This window comes from Pteronotus mesoamericanus, unplaced genomic scaffold, assembly GCF_021234165.1.
Source record: "Pteronotus mesoamericanus isolate MK-2021 breed Mesoamerican mustached bat unplaced genomic scaffold, CSHL_Meso_final contig_105, whole genome shotgun sequence".
NCBI lineage: Eukaryota > Metazoa > Chordata > Mammalia > Chiroptera > Mormoopidae > Pteronotus > Pteronotus mesoamericanus.
This window is the reverse complement of record NW_026555006.1, coordinates 14,759,688-14,775,109: the sequence shown is the minus strand read 5'-3', so window position 1 is coordinate 14,775,109 and position 15,422 is coordinate 14,759,688. Positions and strand designations below refer to the sequence as shown.

Genomic DNA, 15,422 nt, shown 5'->3' with positions numbered 1-15,422 from the left:
CACTGCAGACCCATGGAGATCCAGAAGTACACTGCATTCCACTTTGTAGATGCAACTTAGCCAAGATAGTTGAGAACTCTTTTCCTATTCTTTCAAAAACCTGTTAAAGCGCTCGGAGGAAACTACCTATCACCCAAACAACAAAAGCCTGTCTTTTTTGGCTCACTTACTGTAGTACCGTGGTGCTCTCATGAAGAAGTTGGGGTTTTTTTTCTCCTTAATTGATGAGGATTTCCTAATTGGGTCAAATCTCTCTGTTTCCCCTTTTATTCCCAAAGACCCAGCAAGAATCTGGAAAGCCATACATGTTTGCTGGGGCCTTCCATGTCGACCTGGGGCCAGCCCCACAGAAAAAAAATGATTTTGGAGAAAAGTGACATTTCTTCAGAGGCACAGCTTGGTTTGAGTGCCTTAGGCTTAGCAGTAAGACACTGGAAGTATGTTTGAGAAGCAGAAAGATGAGGTGTTTGCCCCAGGGTAATGTCCAGAATTAGAAAAATGGAGAGCCAGTATTGGTCACCAAGTTTCCTGCCCACAGCAACTGTCTTTTCCAGCTTACTAAGCACTTTAAAGTTAGCCATCTTGCTTGAGGCTTTAACCATCTGAGAAAACTTTCTTCTTGCCAGAGGCTGAACTGAAAAATTGGTCTTCTACTTACCCATTCCACGTTTCCTCAAGAATAAGAGCCACCAAAGACAGAAAGTAAAACTTTAGAACTAAACCCTATCACCAACTTGCCATCAATGTGTTACTTGGATACGCAAGATCGTGTCCTCTGTCACACTATGTAAAACTACAGTGGTCTTCTTTGGAAATATTTTTATATTTTCTGCTTGCATTCATTCCTCTAACATTATAAACTACATTTTATTATCTCCATTTTACAGATGGGAAAATTAAGGCCAAGATATTAGTAACTAGTCAGTAGGGAAGATCAGATCAAGGCCAAAACAGTTCATCTCTGCAGTCAGATGGTCAGCACTTGGTGCAGTGGATCTTGCATACCAATAAAGCAGGAAATGTCATAGTAATTAGAAAAAACACCCCCTCATGTTTAACAAAGCAATCAAATCTGTTCATTAATTTGATTTTCTCTTATATATCCATTTGTGTCTTGCATACAGCATACACAAAATAATGGCTGAATTTACAGAAACCAATAAAGTTCACCTTCTATATTATGTCTCCCCTATCCTACAGAAAAGATCTAGCCTCAAACCCCAGCTCTGGATAACCCTCTCCATGAATCCATTTCCTGATGTGGCATTTACAAAACCCATCTCTCAGAACTTTCTGAGAATGAAATAAGAAAATGAAAAAAAATATATATATACATATGTAAATAAAAATAGCATGTAGGGTCATGCTTGAAAGACAGATGCAGTGGCATCATATCTGCACTGAGTTTGGCTCTTAAGTCTGTGTATAAATTAAATGCAAGTATGATGCAGCACTGTTGAAATCAGTCAATGTTAGTTTTCTTTCCTAACTCTCAACAACTACTCTTCACACAATCATTCCCTTTACAAAACTTACAGTGCAAGTCTCTGCCATTATATGCAGACAGGTCTCTGTCAGGCCAAGGAGACAAATAAGAGCAAGGCCCTGGCTGGGTAGCTCACTTGGTTAGAACACTGCCCTGATACCCCAAGGTTGTAGGTTTGACCCCCTAGTCAGGGCACATCAAAAATCAACCAAGGAAGGCATAAATAAGTGGAACAACAAATCGATGTTCCTCTCTCTCAAATCAATCAATAAAAAATTTTTAAAAAGAAATGAGGAAAATTGTTTGCTTTTTTCTACTCATGTTATCCACTGCCCACAACCTGAGGTTTCAACGTAACTGCAGCTCCAATACTGACCTGCAGCAATACACTGTCTTATTGACTGTCAGTAACAGTAACTGCTGTTAAGTGAGTACCCATTTAATAACATTTTATTTACACAGTCTATTCCTCCATTACAGGGTTGTTAGGATTATTTCTATTTTCTGGGTGATAAGATTACGATTTAGAGACTTTAAGAAACTTGCCCAAAATGACAGTCCTAAGTGGAAAAATCAGGATCCAAACTCAGTCTTCTGGTCTCAAACCGATGCTGTACCATTATGCCCAAACACCATGGTTTAGCTTTAGAACAACCAAAACATGTTTACTTGACCTAAATTCCCTGAAAGATGTTTCCAGTGGAGAAACTGTCCTGTTGCTATGACAACTATTTCTGGAATTGAATTTTTGTGTTCATTCCTTAAACAATGGTGTTTTATCACCAGCATTAGGATCCAACTTGAGTGTTCTTGCACTCAACATAGACAACACAGTAATGTCTCAAATGCTCTGATTTGCAGCATTTGACTCCAAATGAACATACTGCTTCTGTCTGAAAAGAACTAATGTTTTCTATGACAAAGTCTCAGACTCCCAGGATCAATCCCTCTGCCTCAGTATAGGAAGGAAGCTTTGTAAACCCATTAGCATTCTAGTTAGATTAGGATTTCTATGCCCATTCTTTTTGCAGCATAGTATTCATGCAGCCTGATCAAACTGTGTGGGCCTATGGGGCCAGGATGGCAGTGGGGGTGGACAGAGTATAAATCCAGAAATACTGTCAGGTTACATTTTGGTACAAATGTAAATATGCTTTTCATATTCTTTCCCCATAACTTTTCTTAAATGTGAATCATGTCAGAAGGTATAATTCAAGCTCGTCATTATATTCCAGTATATGAGTACAAAAATAACTTAGACTTCTACAAATATTTTTGAGCCTTTTAATATACATTACAAATATTTTAGACCAATCACATTTTGTGGTGTGTAACATATTTACAAAACAAAAATATATTACAATAAATATGAATGAAACAGTGAATCTGATCAACAAGAAACTCTGTCACAACCAGATATTTAAAACGAATGCAAAAACCTGTCAGTCTGCATATGTTAAGGGTTTTGAGATAAACAGGGGCCCAGAGTTATAATGTATCTGGAAAAGGGATGGGTGAATCCAAAGTTAACTTAGGTAAGATTCTTTCTCATTGCTAATTACATAATGTTTAATGATGTTTTAAATTGTGAACATTGATGAATTATCCAAACATGATTCAAAGCTAATATAGTTCTATCATTTCAAAGTGTATGTGAATTCACATAATAGCCTTTTAATTATTATCATTATATACTGTAGTTCACACAATATCTACAATGTGAATGACAAAAAAAAACAAAACACCAAGTCACAGCAACATGTCTCACATTCCAATTTTAAATAAGACAAGCACATACCGGATCAAATATTATTTTATAATATGTTAATAAATAACACCTAGTTTGTTATGGTTACTTTGAACAGCTTACAGATGTATATTTTAAAAGAACAAATTTTTTGTGAGTTTCACTTTGTGAGTAAAAAGTAAAATAAAAAACCAGACCCTTTTAATGAACAAAAGAAAGTTTTATATAGAACATAAAGTGTATTTTTTTCCTAATTTGGAACATAAAGCGTTTTTAACATGCTGCTTTTCTAATACAGTTTGCCACAAGAAAATTAAAATAGGAACAAAAAGTGATTGTCTTTGAAAAAACAATTTTTGAAAGCTTTCACAATATTAAGCACGAACCCTTTAAAACTAGCCTGGAAATCTCCATTGCCCCTCTGCTTTGCATATATGTACTATGCACACTGTGTATGTGCACACCAAAGAGATCTGCTGAGATCATGGGGTAACAACAGCTCCCCTCAAAATCAGAAACAGCCAAAACACTGAACTAAAATCCAACCAGTCTGAAGTCTCCATTCACTCTTGCTTTGCTTTTACAGATGTCCCTTCGATTTTACAGATGTGAAAAGTTGTTCCTGGGGATCCCCAAAGACTTTTAAAACAATAAAGCCGCTGTAATAATCCAAGGGGTCCAGTTTCACCAGGTGGGGAAAGGAACGCAGAAATCCTGACAAGCCACCTGGCTCGGTCGGAAGGTCAGCACAGCTCCCGCACTGCAACTGCAACTGTCTGCTTCCTGTGTTCAGTGTGGCCTTCTATTCTCTCACCACAACCACTCGCAAACCTGGAAGACTCTCAGTCCATACCAGATATCTGCCCCGATAACTTGTGAACGTGTCAAAGTGCTTTATAACAAGCTAAGAACATTTTCTTGGCTAAGCAAAAGGAAGAGCATTAAGCCTTATGGCAAATTTAGACGTTTCTTTCAAATCAGGTTGTTGTTATGGTATTAAGACTTTTTTCACTGAGCTACCAGTTTTCTAAAGGGAAAGGAAGGGAGCAGCCCAACTTTCTGACCAGGAATAAAGATTTCTACACCCTCAGTTCCCTATTTTCTTTAACCAGTATTTTCACTAATTTTTAGCTTATCCAGGAAGAGTTGGTGGTTATCACTGGACTGTAGTATAGTCACATCCCACAATTCAAGTTCTTTTGCATCTGTTGGTCCTCTTGACCAAAGGAAGTGTACAGTGTTATGCTAAAGACCATAATAAATTTCCATTAAAAAAAACCAAAACTTGGTGGTTGTATTCCTGGAGTCTAAAGCCACTGCTCAAATTATATCTTTCCAAGAAAATATAAAAACCATTAGTTAAATCCATCATGTAATCCTACTACCATAACTTTCACTCATTAATCCCATTCCCAGAAAATGAGATGAGTGTTATGCTTTTGGCGGCCTCTATTTCCCATTTCCCCATAATATGCTGAGTAGGCTCCGCAACGGGCAGGCTGGAATGTTGTAACTCTGCAAGGTCATCTGACTGAACGGTCCTCTCCTGCTTTGGACCTCGTATGGTGGGGACTTGAAAAAACAAACATTCATATTCCTTATCAATGAGGAATTAATTCACAAGTAATTTAACAGTTTAGTACTGGATACGCGTTACTGGAGTTTTTGGTTCATCTTTGAAAACCTCAGAACTGCGACACACACTAAGCATTAGCACAGGTCTGCAGCAGAGATGGAAAATTAATACAAGGGCTTTTGGCCTTGATTTTCAAATTCAGACCAGGCATCATTGAGCTCCATGAAAATCATCTTTGCATACTGTTCATAGGGTTGCCCAGTAGCCTACAGAAAAAACAAAACACACGTTAGATACCAGAGACCAAGATTTTATTTATATTCAATTTTCACTGCTAAAAGTGGGCTCTACGTTATTGAAATGTTTTCCTATTAGGCCATTTCTCTTCTTACAGCCCAATCTATGTGACCCTAATTACCATAGCCTCCCCAGGATGCCCTCGCCCTAGAAATTCACCTATGGTAGCAGTGATCCATCAATGAAGAGATAATAGAGAACTTATTAGGCAGAAGAAAAAAGACTCTTCTCTCTTCTCCATGAGTATTCACCAAATGACACAGGTCTATGGCAGCCTATCTCCAATTGGCTGTATTTCTAAATTTCCATTTTCCCATTTCTAAAAACAGCTAAGTTCTTGCAGACCGTAATAGTCACTGGTGAATCTTACACCTCTCTAAGGAAAGCCTCCATTCTGTCACTTGTAATACATAGTTTGATTTTTTTCCCCCATCCACTTTATAAAATATAACGGTTTGTTTAAATGCCTGATTTTAGCCCACGGACTTCAGAATATAAATTGCCCAATAACCAGCAAATCAAAAGTATGCTGTTTTTAATACACGTTTACAAATTTATGAAATGAGGACCAAACAGGCAATACAATAGGGTAGGTTATGCTCACCTTATCTGGATGCACCACCAGCACGGCCTTCCTGTACACCTTCTTCACCTGCTCTGGCGTTACCAGGTCTGCCATGCCAACAGGCTTCCACTTGGTCTCCCCAGCCCACAGCACAGTGTGCATCGTGGAAAGAAGTGCTCTGATATTTCTCTCTTTGCCTTCAATCCATTCCAGAATCTGTAATGCAAGGGAATTAAGAAATTCAGAAGGTCTCTTGGGATTCTGGGACCCCCTCCTGCTCCAGCAACATCAACAAGCCTAAGGCTCCCTGCATACTCCCGACTGCTTCCTCTGCCTGGAGTGCATTTCCACCTCCACTTCCTGCCTTCTCTCTTGCTGGTTAACTTTCCATCATCCACAAAAGCCTGCTCAGGAATCTCATACTGTTCTCCTTTGAGGGTCTGAATTCCTTCCTCTCTGCCCAATCCTCGAGTTTATTATTCACTCCTAGAGGGACACACACCATCCCTAACATGTCTAACACGTTTAAGCTTTGCAAACTTAAAAGAAATGGAGACACATTCTTTTTCCCCAAGTCAAATCTTACCTAGACTTCCAGAATCAAAAATAGACAAAAGCAAAACTGCTCTGGTTAAAAGTGGAGGAAAGCAATAAGGAGGCCAGAAACTAGGACGTGGTTCCACATATAAGAGGGACCTTGTCACACACGATAATCACGCTGGATCAGGGGCTCACCCACCTTTAATTTCTCAGGATCCATTTCCTTAGCCATTTCTTCCTTTCTCATCTCAGCTATTGTTCGAGGCCCCTTTTTGTCTTTATGCGCATTGAAACCTTGACCAGAAAGTAGGTCTTCAAAGTCAGCTGCTTTTTGTTTCCCTTCTGCAATAGAATTTTTAAAAATCATTATAGTTTTTACTCTTAAACAAAGTATCATTCTGTTGTCTCATAACAGTGAAGAGTCTTCAAGATGCTTTCATATGCATTAATCCCCTTACTCTACCCACATTTACCCTGTGGGTAGAGTAAGAGACTGCTATGCTTATCTTATAAATGAGGAAAATAAAGTCTAGAGAACTTAAGAGACTTGTCCAGAATCATATACCACATCCATGGCAAAGCTAGGACTTGAGGCTAGATTGTTAGACTAAATCCAATTCCATAACTGCATTTCCATTGTACCATCTATTTACAGATGAGGATATTCGTGATTCTCCCCCACCGCTGCCCCAGTCATACAACTAGTTAGCATCAGTGATGGAACTCGTGTCTGGGTTTTGGTACTTGAAATCCATTCATGCAACCGCTTTCCTTCCTACACCCAGCTGACAGTTTTAGTCCCTCATAGTGGCCTTTTCCAAGTCTGGTTGTGAGCTCAATCCTACTCAGCTCATTAGGCGAGGCAGCCCAGAGTGGTGGTGAAGACCAGAGGCTCTGGAGACAGACTCCCTGGGGTCTGGATTCCAGCTCTGCTATTTATTAACAATGGTACCTCGGGGCAAGTTATTTATCTCCACACCTCAAAATCTTCATCTGTCCAATGGGGACAGTGTTAACACTACTGCATACCTCATAGGGTTTTTGTGAGAACTGATAATAACTAAAGTGCTTAGAACAGTGCCTGGCTATTTAAACATTTGTTAAATTAAAACAAACAGAACCAAAACAGAGCAGTCCATGCCGTCAGTGCCCATCAAACAAAGCTGGTCTCTGAATTGAAACCCATTTGCCATCTCTATCCTGTCAGGCACGCTATACACACACTCACACAATCATATATTGAGACTAGGGATTTTTGTCTGTCTTGTTCACTGTTGTATCCCCAGTGTCTTCTACACTGAAGATGCTCCATAAATATTTGCTGACTGAAGACACTCACCCTACAGCTAATCAAATTAAAAATGGAAAGGAGGCCACAAGACTCATGGAATTGTCCAAGGAATATCCACTGCTAACCAAAAAACATGTTACATATTCCCAACAAAAGAATCCCTAGCATGTTGGTATTATGTAAAGGCACCTACATCATGGCCAGAGGAGTGTGGCAGTTAAGAGCAGGCTTCCTGGAGCCAAACTGCCTGCATTCAAATCTTAGCTCTGTTACAAGCTACATGAATTTAAGAAATTACTCTATTGATCTCTGTCACAGACTCCTCATCTACAACATGAGGTTAGTTTTGAAGATATGAAATAAAATAGATGAAAATTGTTTAGAATAGCACCCGACATCAATCAAGTAACTACTCAATAAACGTCAGCTTCCTTAACTAGGAAAAGTAGAAGTCTTTCTCTCCATGGGTTCCATAGAGGGAAAGGCCTGTTTCCTCATCATATCTCTATATATTTAATTCTTGGGTATGATCAAATCAACTAGAATGCAAAATGTATCATACCAGGACTTTTAACAAACTCAAATTTAACCATCCCTGCTTTGCAAAATATGCTTTTAAAAAAATATTTTTAAAAGATTTTATCTATTCATTTTTAAAGAGAGAGCGAGGGAGGGAGAGAAACATCAATTGGTTGCCTCTCACAGGCCCCTAACTGGGGACCTGGCCCACAACCCAGGCATGTGCCCTGACAGGGAACTGAACCTGTGACCTTTCAGTTCACAAGCTGATACTCAATCCAAATGACACCAACCAGGGCAAGCAAAATATGTTTTACTTGTCAAGAATCCCATTCAAAAAATGAAAATTAAAAAAAAATTCTATATACATATGAAGGCCAAATCTGTGATACAACCACAGAATTAAAAATAAACCTTTATATTTGATTTAAAAAATAATAAAAATAAAAAGAATACCATTGGGGTTATCCTCAAGCCTTAGCTGTTGGCCCATTTTGTATTTTTAACTTTCTTCTTGGAAGAGAGAAAAAAACACATCACAGGAAACTCAGTGGTCTCAGGAACATCCACCAACCAGGGCATAAGAAAAACTAAATGTCTAAGATATACACACTCTAGTCAGGACCCAAGGGCAAATGTGAACACGGTACTTAAAAGGTTCCCAGCCTTTGTCTTCTACTGCCTCTTTCAAAGGAATGACAGCTTCAAGATCCATCCACCTCTCTCCTCATCCATTCAACATTCATTTAGTGCCTATGATGTGCCAAGCACTATGCTATGTGCTAATGATAAGATGGCAAAAACACACACAGTCCCTGCCCTCCATCTGGTCTAGGTGTGGGGAGAAACAGACAAGTGAGCCAACAGTCACAAAATGGCATGTGTTAAGAGCCTGGTGAACGCAGGTACTCTAAGCACAGAGTTGGAGGCAGTGGTCATGTTGAGTCTCTACAACTATAAAATTGCCTCAGAAGCTATCAGAGTTGTTTTCTGTCTCCTTCTTCAGACATACATACATACAGGTAGTATAACAACACAGGCCACCCTATACCAGGCTCCACAGCATCGTTCTTACCCAAATTAGTCGCTCCTTTCCCGCGTTCATTCTGGGCCCCAGGCATGGCCGAGAAGCTCACGTTGTAGTTGGGCCGGTTCTGGGGAGAGGAGTGCGGCATGCTAGGCTGTGGCTTGGACTGTGTCTGCTGCCAGCTGTAGCTGCCTCCCTGCTGCCACCCTCCACCCATAGGCTGCGGAGAAGCTTTCTGTGGTGAGCTGAGGGGTGGAAATCCCCCACCCAATCCAGTTGGTGTGGTGGGTTTGCTGGCAAATGAAGAACTACCTACAGAAAAAGAGGGGAAAAAGAAGGTAATGCTATTTTTGAGTAGCCTCTAACTTTTGTGTCCTGAGTTACTGTGGGCAATAACTTTAGTGGAAATTGCCTTAGTGACTAACAGCTCTACTAACCTTCCTAATAGTTAAAAAAAGAAATGCAAGTATATATTTCCTTTAATCCCCACAATGATATTTTTAGGTATGTATTAATAACCTAATCTTTTCTTTAGACGAACAAACTTCAACTCAGAGCAGTTAAGTCATTTTCTCAAAGTCACACAGCCAGCAAGTGACAGAGCTGGGACTTGAATCCAAGTCTTTGACTCCAAGCCAGAAGAGCCCTGGCTCTTCCCCCTGTGCCATCCCTCTTTCCTTCCTGTCTCCTAAGCAGAGTCTATTTCTTCAATAGACTAAAAACTACCAAATGATAAGAACAGGAAATGAAATACATTCATTCATTAAAGTGCTATTTAAACTTCAATGATCAGGACCAATCATTGTTTGTTATAAGTATAAGCATAGATAATGCTCAAGAGTAAACAAGTATGTTTAGAAATTTCACAAGTAGGTTTCAATTTCACACTATGTGCATTTCATCACAGGAGAATAAACAGAGCCAACACTCGAGCAACTCTGAACATGGTCTACAGCCCTAGCTACATTAGAATCACCTGGGGTAGTTTTAAAACTCTGTTATTTCCAAGCCAGATATTTTGAATCAAAATATCTATGGGAGGAACTAAGGCATAAGTGTTTACATCAGAATTGTTCGATGCACAAATACCTTGAAGAGAATAATGACGCCTTTGTCTTTTCCAAATTGCAGCTATATAATTTGGAAGTTTAATTTTTACTACAAAGCATTTACCAAGGAGTCAAAAATTCTAGCTTGTGGCTCTTGCTCATACACCCGTTCTTTGTGTGGCTTTAGGAAAGTAATTTAACTGTCCTAAGTTATGTAACTAGAAAAGTGGAAAAATTCATCAAACTAATTTTTCCAACAGTTGTAAAAATTACTGCGTTTCAAAAATGGCAAAGAACACTTGAACTTCCCCTAGTAGATTTGTTATAGTGATATGGGTCTAGCTATTCTGAAACTATTTTTGTTGTCTATTAATGTTGTTGCCATCCAGGGAAAAGGGAGATACACGTATGCAATAGAGGAAGGCAAGGAAGAACCCTGTGGTATCGGATGGAAGTCTAGATATTTATATCCATTCATCTCCTATCTCTATCTCCTGAAAAGTGGACCAATGACACCTAGCCTGGTACCAATGAACATACTTAGTGTACAGATTTTCTTTTCTAAATACTGTTCTCCACAAAAGGAAGTGAGGATACTTTGGAGAATGACTGATTCCAGAACTAAGGTCTGGCACACCTTGTTGTCCTATAAAACAGCAAGTTCTCAAAAGATGGAACTGTTACAGGATAAACTCAGTTCTTCTGCTGATGCAGTAAAGAGTTACAGACCAGCAAGTCTATTAGCATGCAAGCAGTGTTTATCAGTGATATGTTCTCAGGGAAGAGAACGGGGCCTAGCTGGGGTGGGGAGAAAGGCAGAGGTTCAGGGCAGGGCAATGTACGGGCAGCAAGAGCAAGGGCAGAACGAGCAAGGGAGACAAAAAAAGTCAGGTCCTTTGTCTTCAGGACTTACATAGTTGGTGGGATGGGGTGAGGGAGTTATATGTGGATTGGTGGGTAAAGGTGGCGCCAGCTTCCCTGGGGGATATGACCACCCAAACCTAGGTATGTGTGGGGGGCTGTTAGCCCAAATTCTTATTTTGCTCCAGACCACATTTGTTCATTTTGTAGTAAACAAAATGGTATGTCACAGGAGATAGTTAATTAAAGTTGAGGCAGTTACCCAAAGTTATTTATGGGCTCTTTCTGTAAGCACTAGAGACCTCCTAGTGAAATAGTGACCAGAGGTAGGCAATTAACAAAAGCGGTTTTATGGGCTTCTTCTTTGGGCCTCTACTTCCCAATCCTAGACCTTGGGATGAATAAACAGTTTCAAAGCTTTTCTTTCTCAGATAGTGGGAATGATACATACAGAATTCCAAGGGCTCTCCTCCTCCAGTGTTACCATGGTGTTTCTTACGACGTTGGAACCCCTGGCAATATTGTCAGACCAGGCTCAGGACTGCTGAGCTAGTGGGTGAGATATGTCTCCCTCCTCCTCCCTGCCTTGGTTTGCTATTTATACTACCTAAAAGAATCTAGTGAAAAGGATATAGAAGACAGAACAAAGGGGCTTTCACAAATCAAATCTGGGACAACAATGACAGTAATTAGTGATAACCTACTGAATCAAAAAATAATTCATCAGTCCATTCTGATGTGAGGGACAGAGAGAGAAAGAGAAAGAAAAGATTTTTCCTTACAGTGAAATGCTAATTAATAAATGTAGAAAGAAGGGAAGAATCAGAAAAATCACAATTTTGCAAACATCATAGTAATGAACACTCTAGGCAAGAAACATTAATGAATGCTAAAATCAGTGGGTAAAAGTCAGATGGAGAATAAAATATTCTCCAAAATGTTTGTCGCAAATAGAATAATCTCAAAGTATCTCCCCTAGATTTCTCATTAATTGCTCATTAAAGGGAAATATGGTAACTTTCCAATGAACGAAACTGGCAGGCATCACCTTAAGCAAGTGATAAAAATTAACAAATTGAAACTTTCCTAACTGTTCAGTACCCTTCAAGGACCAATTTCATAAAAGGCAAAGAAAGGTGGAGGGATGATTCCAGAACCAAATGCAAGACACAATGTTGGATTTGGAAACAGAACTTTCTATAAAGGTCACTCTTCAGAGAGGACTTCTGTAACCACTTGATATCTGAAATAACACCCCAGTCCAGCCATCAGTCACCTTATTTTTTTCATAGCACTCTGCACAGGGGCCAGGAACACAAGCTTTAGAGCTAGAACTTCAATATTGAAACCTTATTCATTGGGCATGTTACTTTACTTTCTGTGCCCCAGTTCTTCCTTTACAAAGGGAGGATTAGAATAGTCTCTACTTCAAAAGATTGGGAAGAGTCAATAAATTTATATATGCAAAGTACTTAAAAGAGTGTCTGACACATAGTAAATCCCCCAAGAAGCATTGTTATTAGATTATATGTTTATTCATTTACTATTTGTTTTCCCTTGTAGAATATAAGCTTTAGAAGATAGAAATTCTGTCAGGTTTATTTTTTGGTTGATTTTTATTAAAACACTATTAGCACATTGAAGGCACTTATTAAATAGTTGTGAAATGAATAAATGGAGTGAAAAAAATGAACAGTCAATGGGGTTTATTTGAATACAACTTCACCTGATGTTGTTATTTTAAATTTTCGGCTTACATTAAAATACAAAGAAGGGAAAATAATTTTGAGTTTTTAAAAGAAAAAAATTCTAAAATACATATAAGGAAAGGCCAAGATTCTGACACAATTACTGTAAAAAATGGCAGCATGCTCGCATTCCCTGCAGACAACAGGGCTCTAAATACCCCAGAGCCTGCACTGTCAACACGGCTAATTTAAGCCTCTGTGTCAGGGCTCACCCACCCCTATTTAACAACCGTACTACCCAGAGGGGAAGAGAAACAGAGGAAGACAAGGCTCCAGAACATCCAATGAACTACTCCCTGGGAAATGTTTTCTCAGTGAAATAGTTTGAGAACACTGCAAACTTTATCCCTTTGGAAAGCATCACCATGACCATTTTTTCTCAGACGTTCTTGCAGTAATCAAAGTCCACCGAACCCAACGTTTCCAAAATCACTTGCTCATGTAACACTTATCTTCTAACAACAATTAATATATGAGAAACACTTTGAATATACTATATAGAGAGTATTTTTCATGTGCAGTTTTGCAAACTGACCAGACAGCAGCGCAGTCAACAACAAGAAGAGGGATGCCAGTGTAGGATCTCACTGGCAACATTACCAGAAGGCCTGTGCACTGCTGGCCCCGTGCAGTTCAAGTCTATCTGACCAGCCTCGTCTCTAAGCGTTTCCCTACGCCTTCGTTATTTTTGCTGCAGCCAAACTCTATTGTCAGGTGCTTCTGGAAGTTCTCATTTTATTCATGTTACTAATTTAAAATTAGGCATTGGAGAAATAGATTAATAGGGGTTAGTTCCAACCCCATATTTGAAGCCTGTTTTGTTTTGATTTTTTTAATCGGTCTCAGGATTTAGAGTATATATAGCTTAAGAAGATACAAGATTTTAGGTTCTAGTTTATTATAACACTAAAGATTTAGATTTGAAGTTGTGAAGCCATAAGTAAATATCTTAACCTGTTAAGTTTGTACCTAGTGTCCCAAGGTCAGCAAAGGGATCTAGAGTCTGGGGTTTGCTTTGATGGGTGGGAGTGCCATGCGAGGACCCTGTTGGGCTGGTGGCAGCTGACTTGCTTCCCATTCCAAAACCTCCTGAAAAAGAAATAAGATTGTTGAAAATGAGTTAGTTGCCTAAGGCTAAATTCTGAAATTCAGAAATCCAAAGCTCCCACTCTTTGTCTCTAATGGCAAATTAGGACAGGATTTGGAAATACGTTCGAAGTTTGCTAGACCTTACTTTTCTGACTTAAATAAAGAGCAGCTTGGGGCAGGGACAGCGCACAAAGAAGGCATATGTTGTTTCCTGGACATACCTGTGAACTACTGTCCAGTGTTCACCTCTCCTGTCATCTGACCTCATTCTTTCTATGGAATTTGTAGTCAAGCCTGCATCTGAAGTCTGGCTCTGCTACTTCCTGGATGAGTGACCTTGTGCACACTGTTTAACTTCTCTGAATACCAATATTTTCTTATTTGTTAAGTAAAGAAACAGGAACTGCTCCAGAAAGTTGCTGGGATGAGCATACTGTGTGCATGTGTGCATGTAACTTGCACAGTGCCAGGGATGCAAATCACACAAGATGGCTCTCAGTAAGTACCATCTAGCCATGAGAAAGACAACTTACTTATCAGAGAAAAATCCAGCCTTGGACCAAGTCCTTTGTGAAGAAGGAAGACCATCCAAATTATATAGCATCTACTCTATGCTAGTAATTTTCATGTGATTTCACTTAAACTACACAACTGTGTGGGACAAGAATTATGACCCTCACTTTATAGATAACAAAATTGAGATTCAAACTTGTAAAAAAAGATCCAAGAAATTCTAAGTGGCAGAGTAAAATACATACCCAGATCCACCTAGTTCTAATATGAAAACAGACATTCAGCAAATGAGACTTAAAAAAATAAAATAATGTATAATATATAGCACTACCATGTCATCAGACGCAATGGGGAAAGTTCCACCAGAACGTGTCTTTAGGAAAAATAAACACAAATTACGTAGGTGGGCTATGATACTCTGTAAGTACTTGCTTCATCTTAGGTGAATGGTCATGCTTTAACAACTGGTTAAGTGCGTAAAGAATAACACCCTGCTGACCTTTACCTGGTTTAGCATGCCAGTCCCAGCCTCCTGAAACATCTGGCTGAATGTTCACAGCAGGTGTACTCGAAGCTAAAAATTAGGAGAAGCACCAAAGAATCAAAACAAGATAGCTCAGAGCCCACTTTTCTAAGTTCACACAGGAAAATGCTATACCTTCCATAAAATCTGCACGGCCTCCCGAGGTCCCAAAGGATTCCCCTCTCCCTTTCAGCTCTCACCACATTTTGCAGCACTTGATAATTTTGCGCCTTCCTCTATCGTTACTTGCACAAGGGCTGGTAAAAGTGTATATTGCTCATTTCTGTTCCTTCTTTGGCCCACCTTTGTTTTACCTCCATATCCACAAACTTAGAACTATAACTGTACATATGTCTGCCTCCACTAAATAGTGAGTTCCTCGAGGGCAGGAACAACCTTATTCGTTGGTGTGTGCCACTTACTCCCCACCCCGTACTTATGTGAAGTCAGTGGGCAATAAGAAAAAATGAAAAAAAAACAAACCCGATCCACCTTAGGTTGGCATTAACAACTGTACGAGAGGCATGATCAACTTAGACCTGAAATGTTGTTTTCTTCTCTGCTGTGACATGAATTGAGAATGACGAGTTG

At 39.4% G+C, this 15,422-nt stretch overlaps 1 protein-coding gene across 7 annotated transcripts in view; it reads right to left on the bottom strand.

Annotated features, from left to right (window-relative positions):
• Positions 1–2,800: 2,800 nt before the first annotated feature.
• Positions 2,801–15,422, bottom strand: part of DNAJC6 (DnaJ heat shock protein family (Hsp40) member C6) — a 133,843-nt gene continuing 121,221 nt past the window's right edge. For 3 of the 7 annotated variants that reach the window (XM_054574262.1, XM_054574302.1, XM_054574293.1), the window contains 6 exons: positions 14,808–14,882; positions 13,661–13,795; positions 9,097–9,360; positions 6,411–6,553; positions 5,711–5,887; positions 2,801–5,075 (listed from right to left, as the gene is read on the bottom strand). In XM_054574262.1, coding sequence (XP_054430237.1) covers positions 4,974–5,075; positions 5,711–5,887; positions 6,411–6,553; positions 9,097–9,360; positions 13,661–13,795; positions 14,808–14,882 — 896 coding nt within the window. In that variant the 3' untranslated portion in view covers positions 2,801–4,973. The remainder of the gene's footprint in view (positions 5,076–5,710; positions 5,888–6,410; positions 6,554–9,096; positions 9,361–13,660; positions 13,796–14,807; positions 14,883–15,422) is intronic. The other 4 variants (XM_054574272.1, XM_054574247.1, XM_054574283.1 and 1 more) reach the window with 2 other exon arrangements.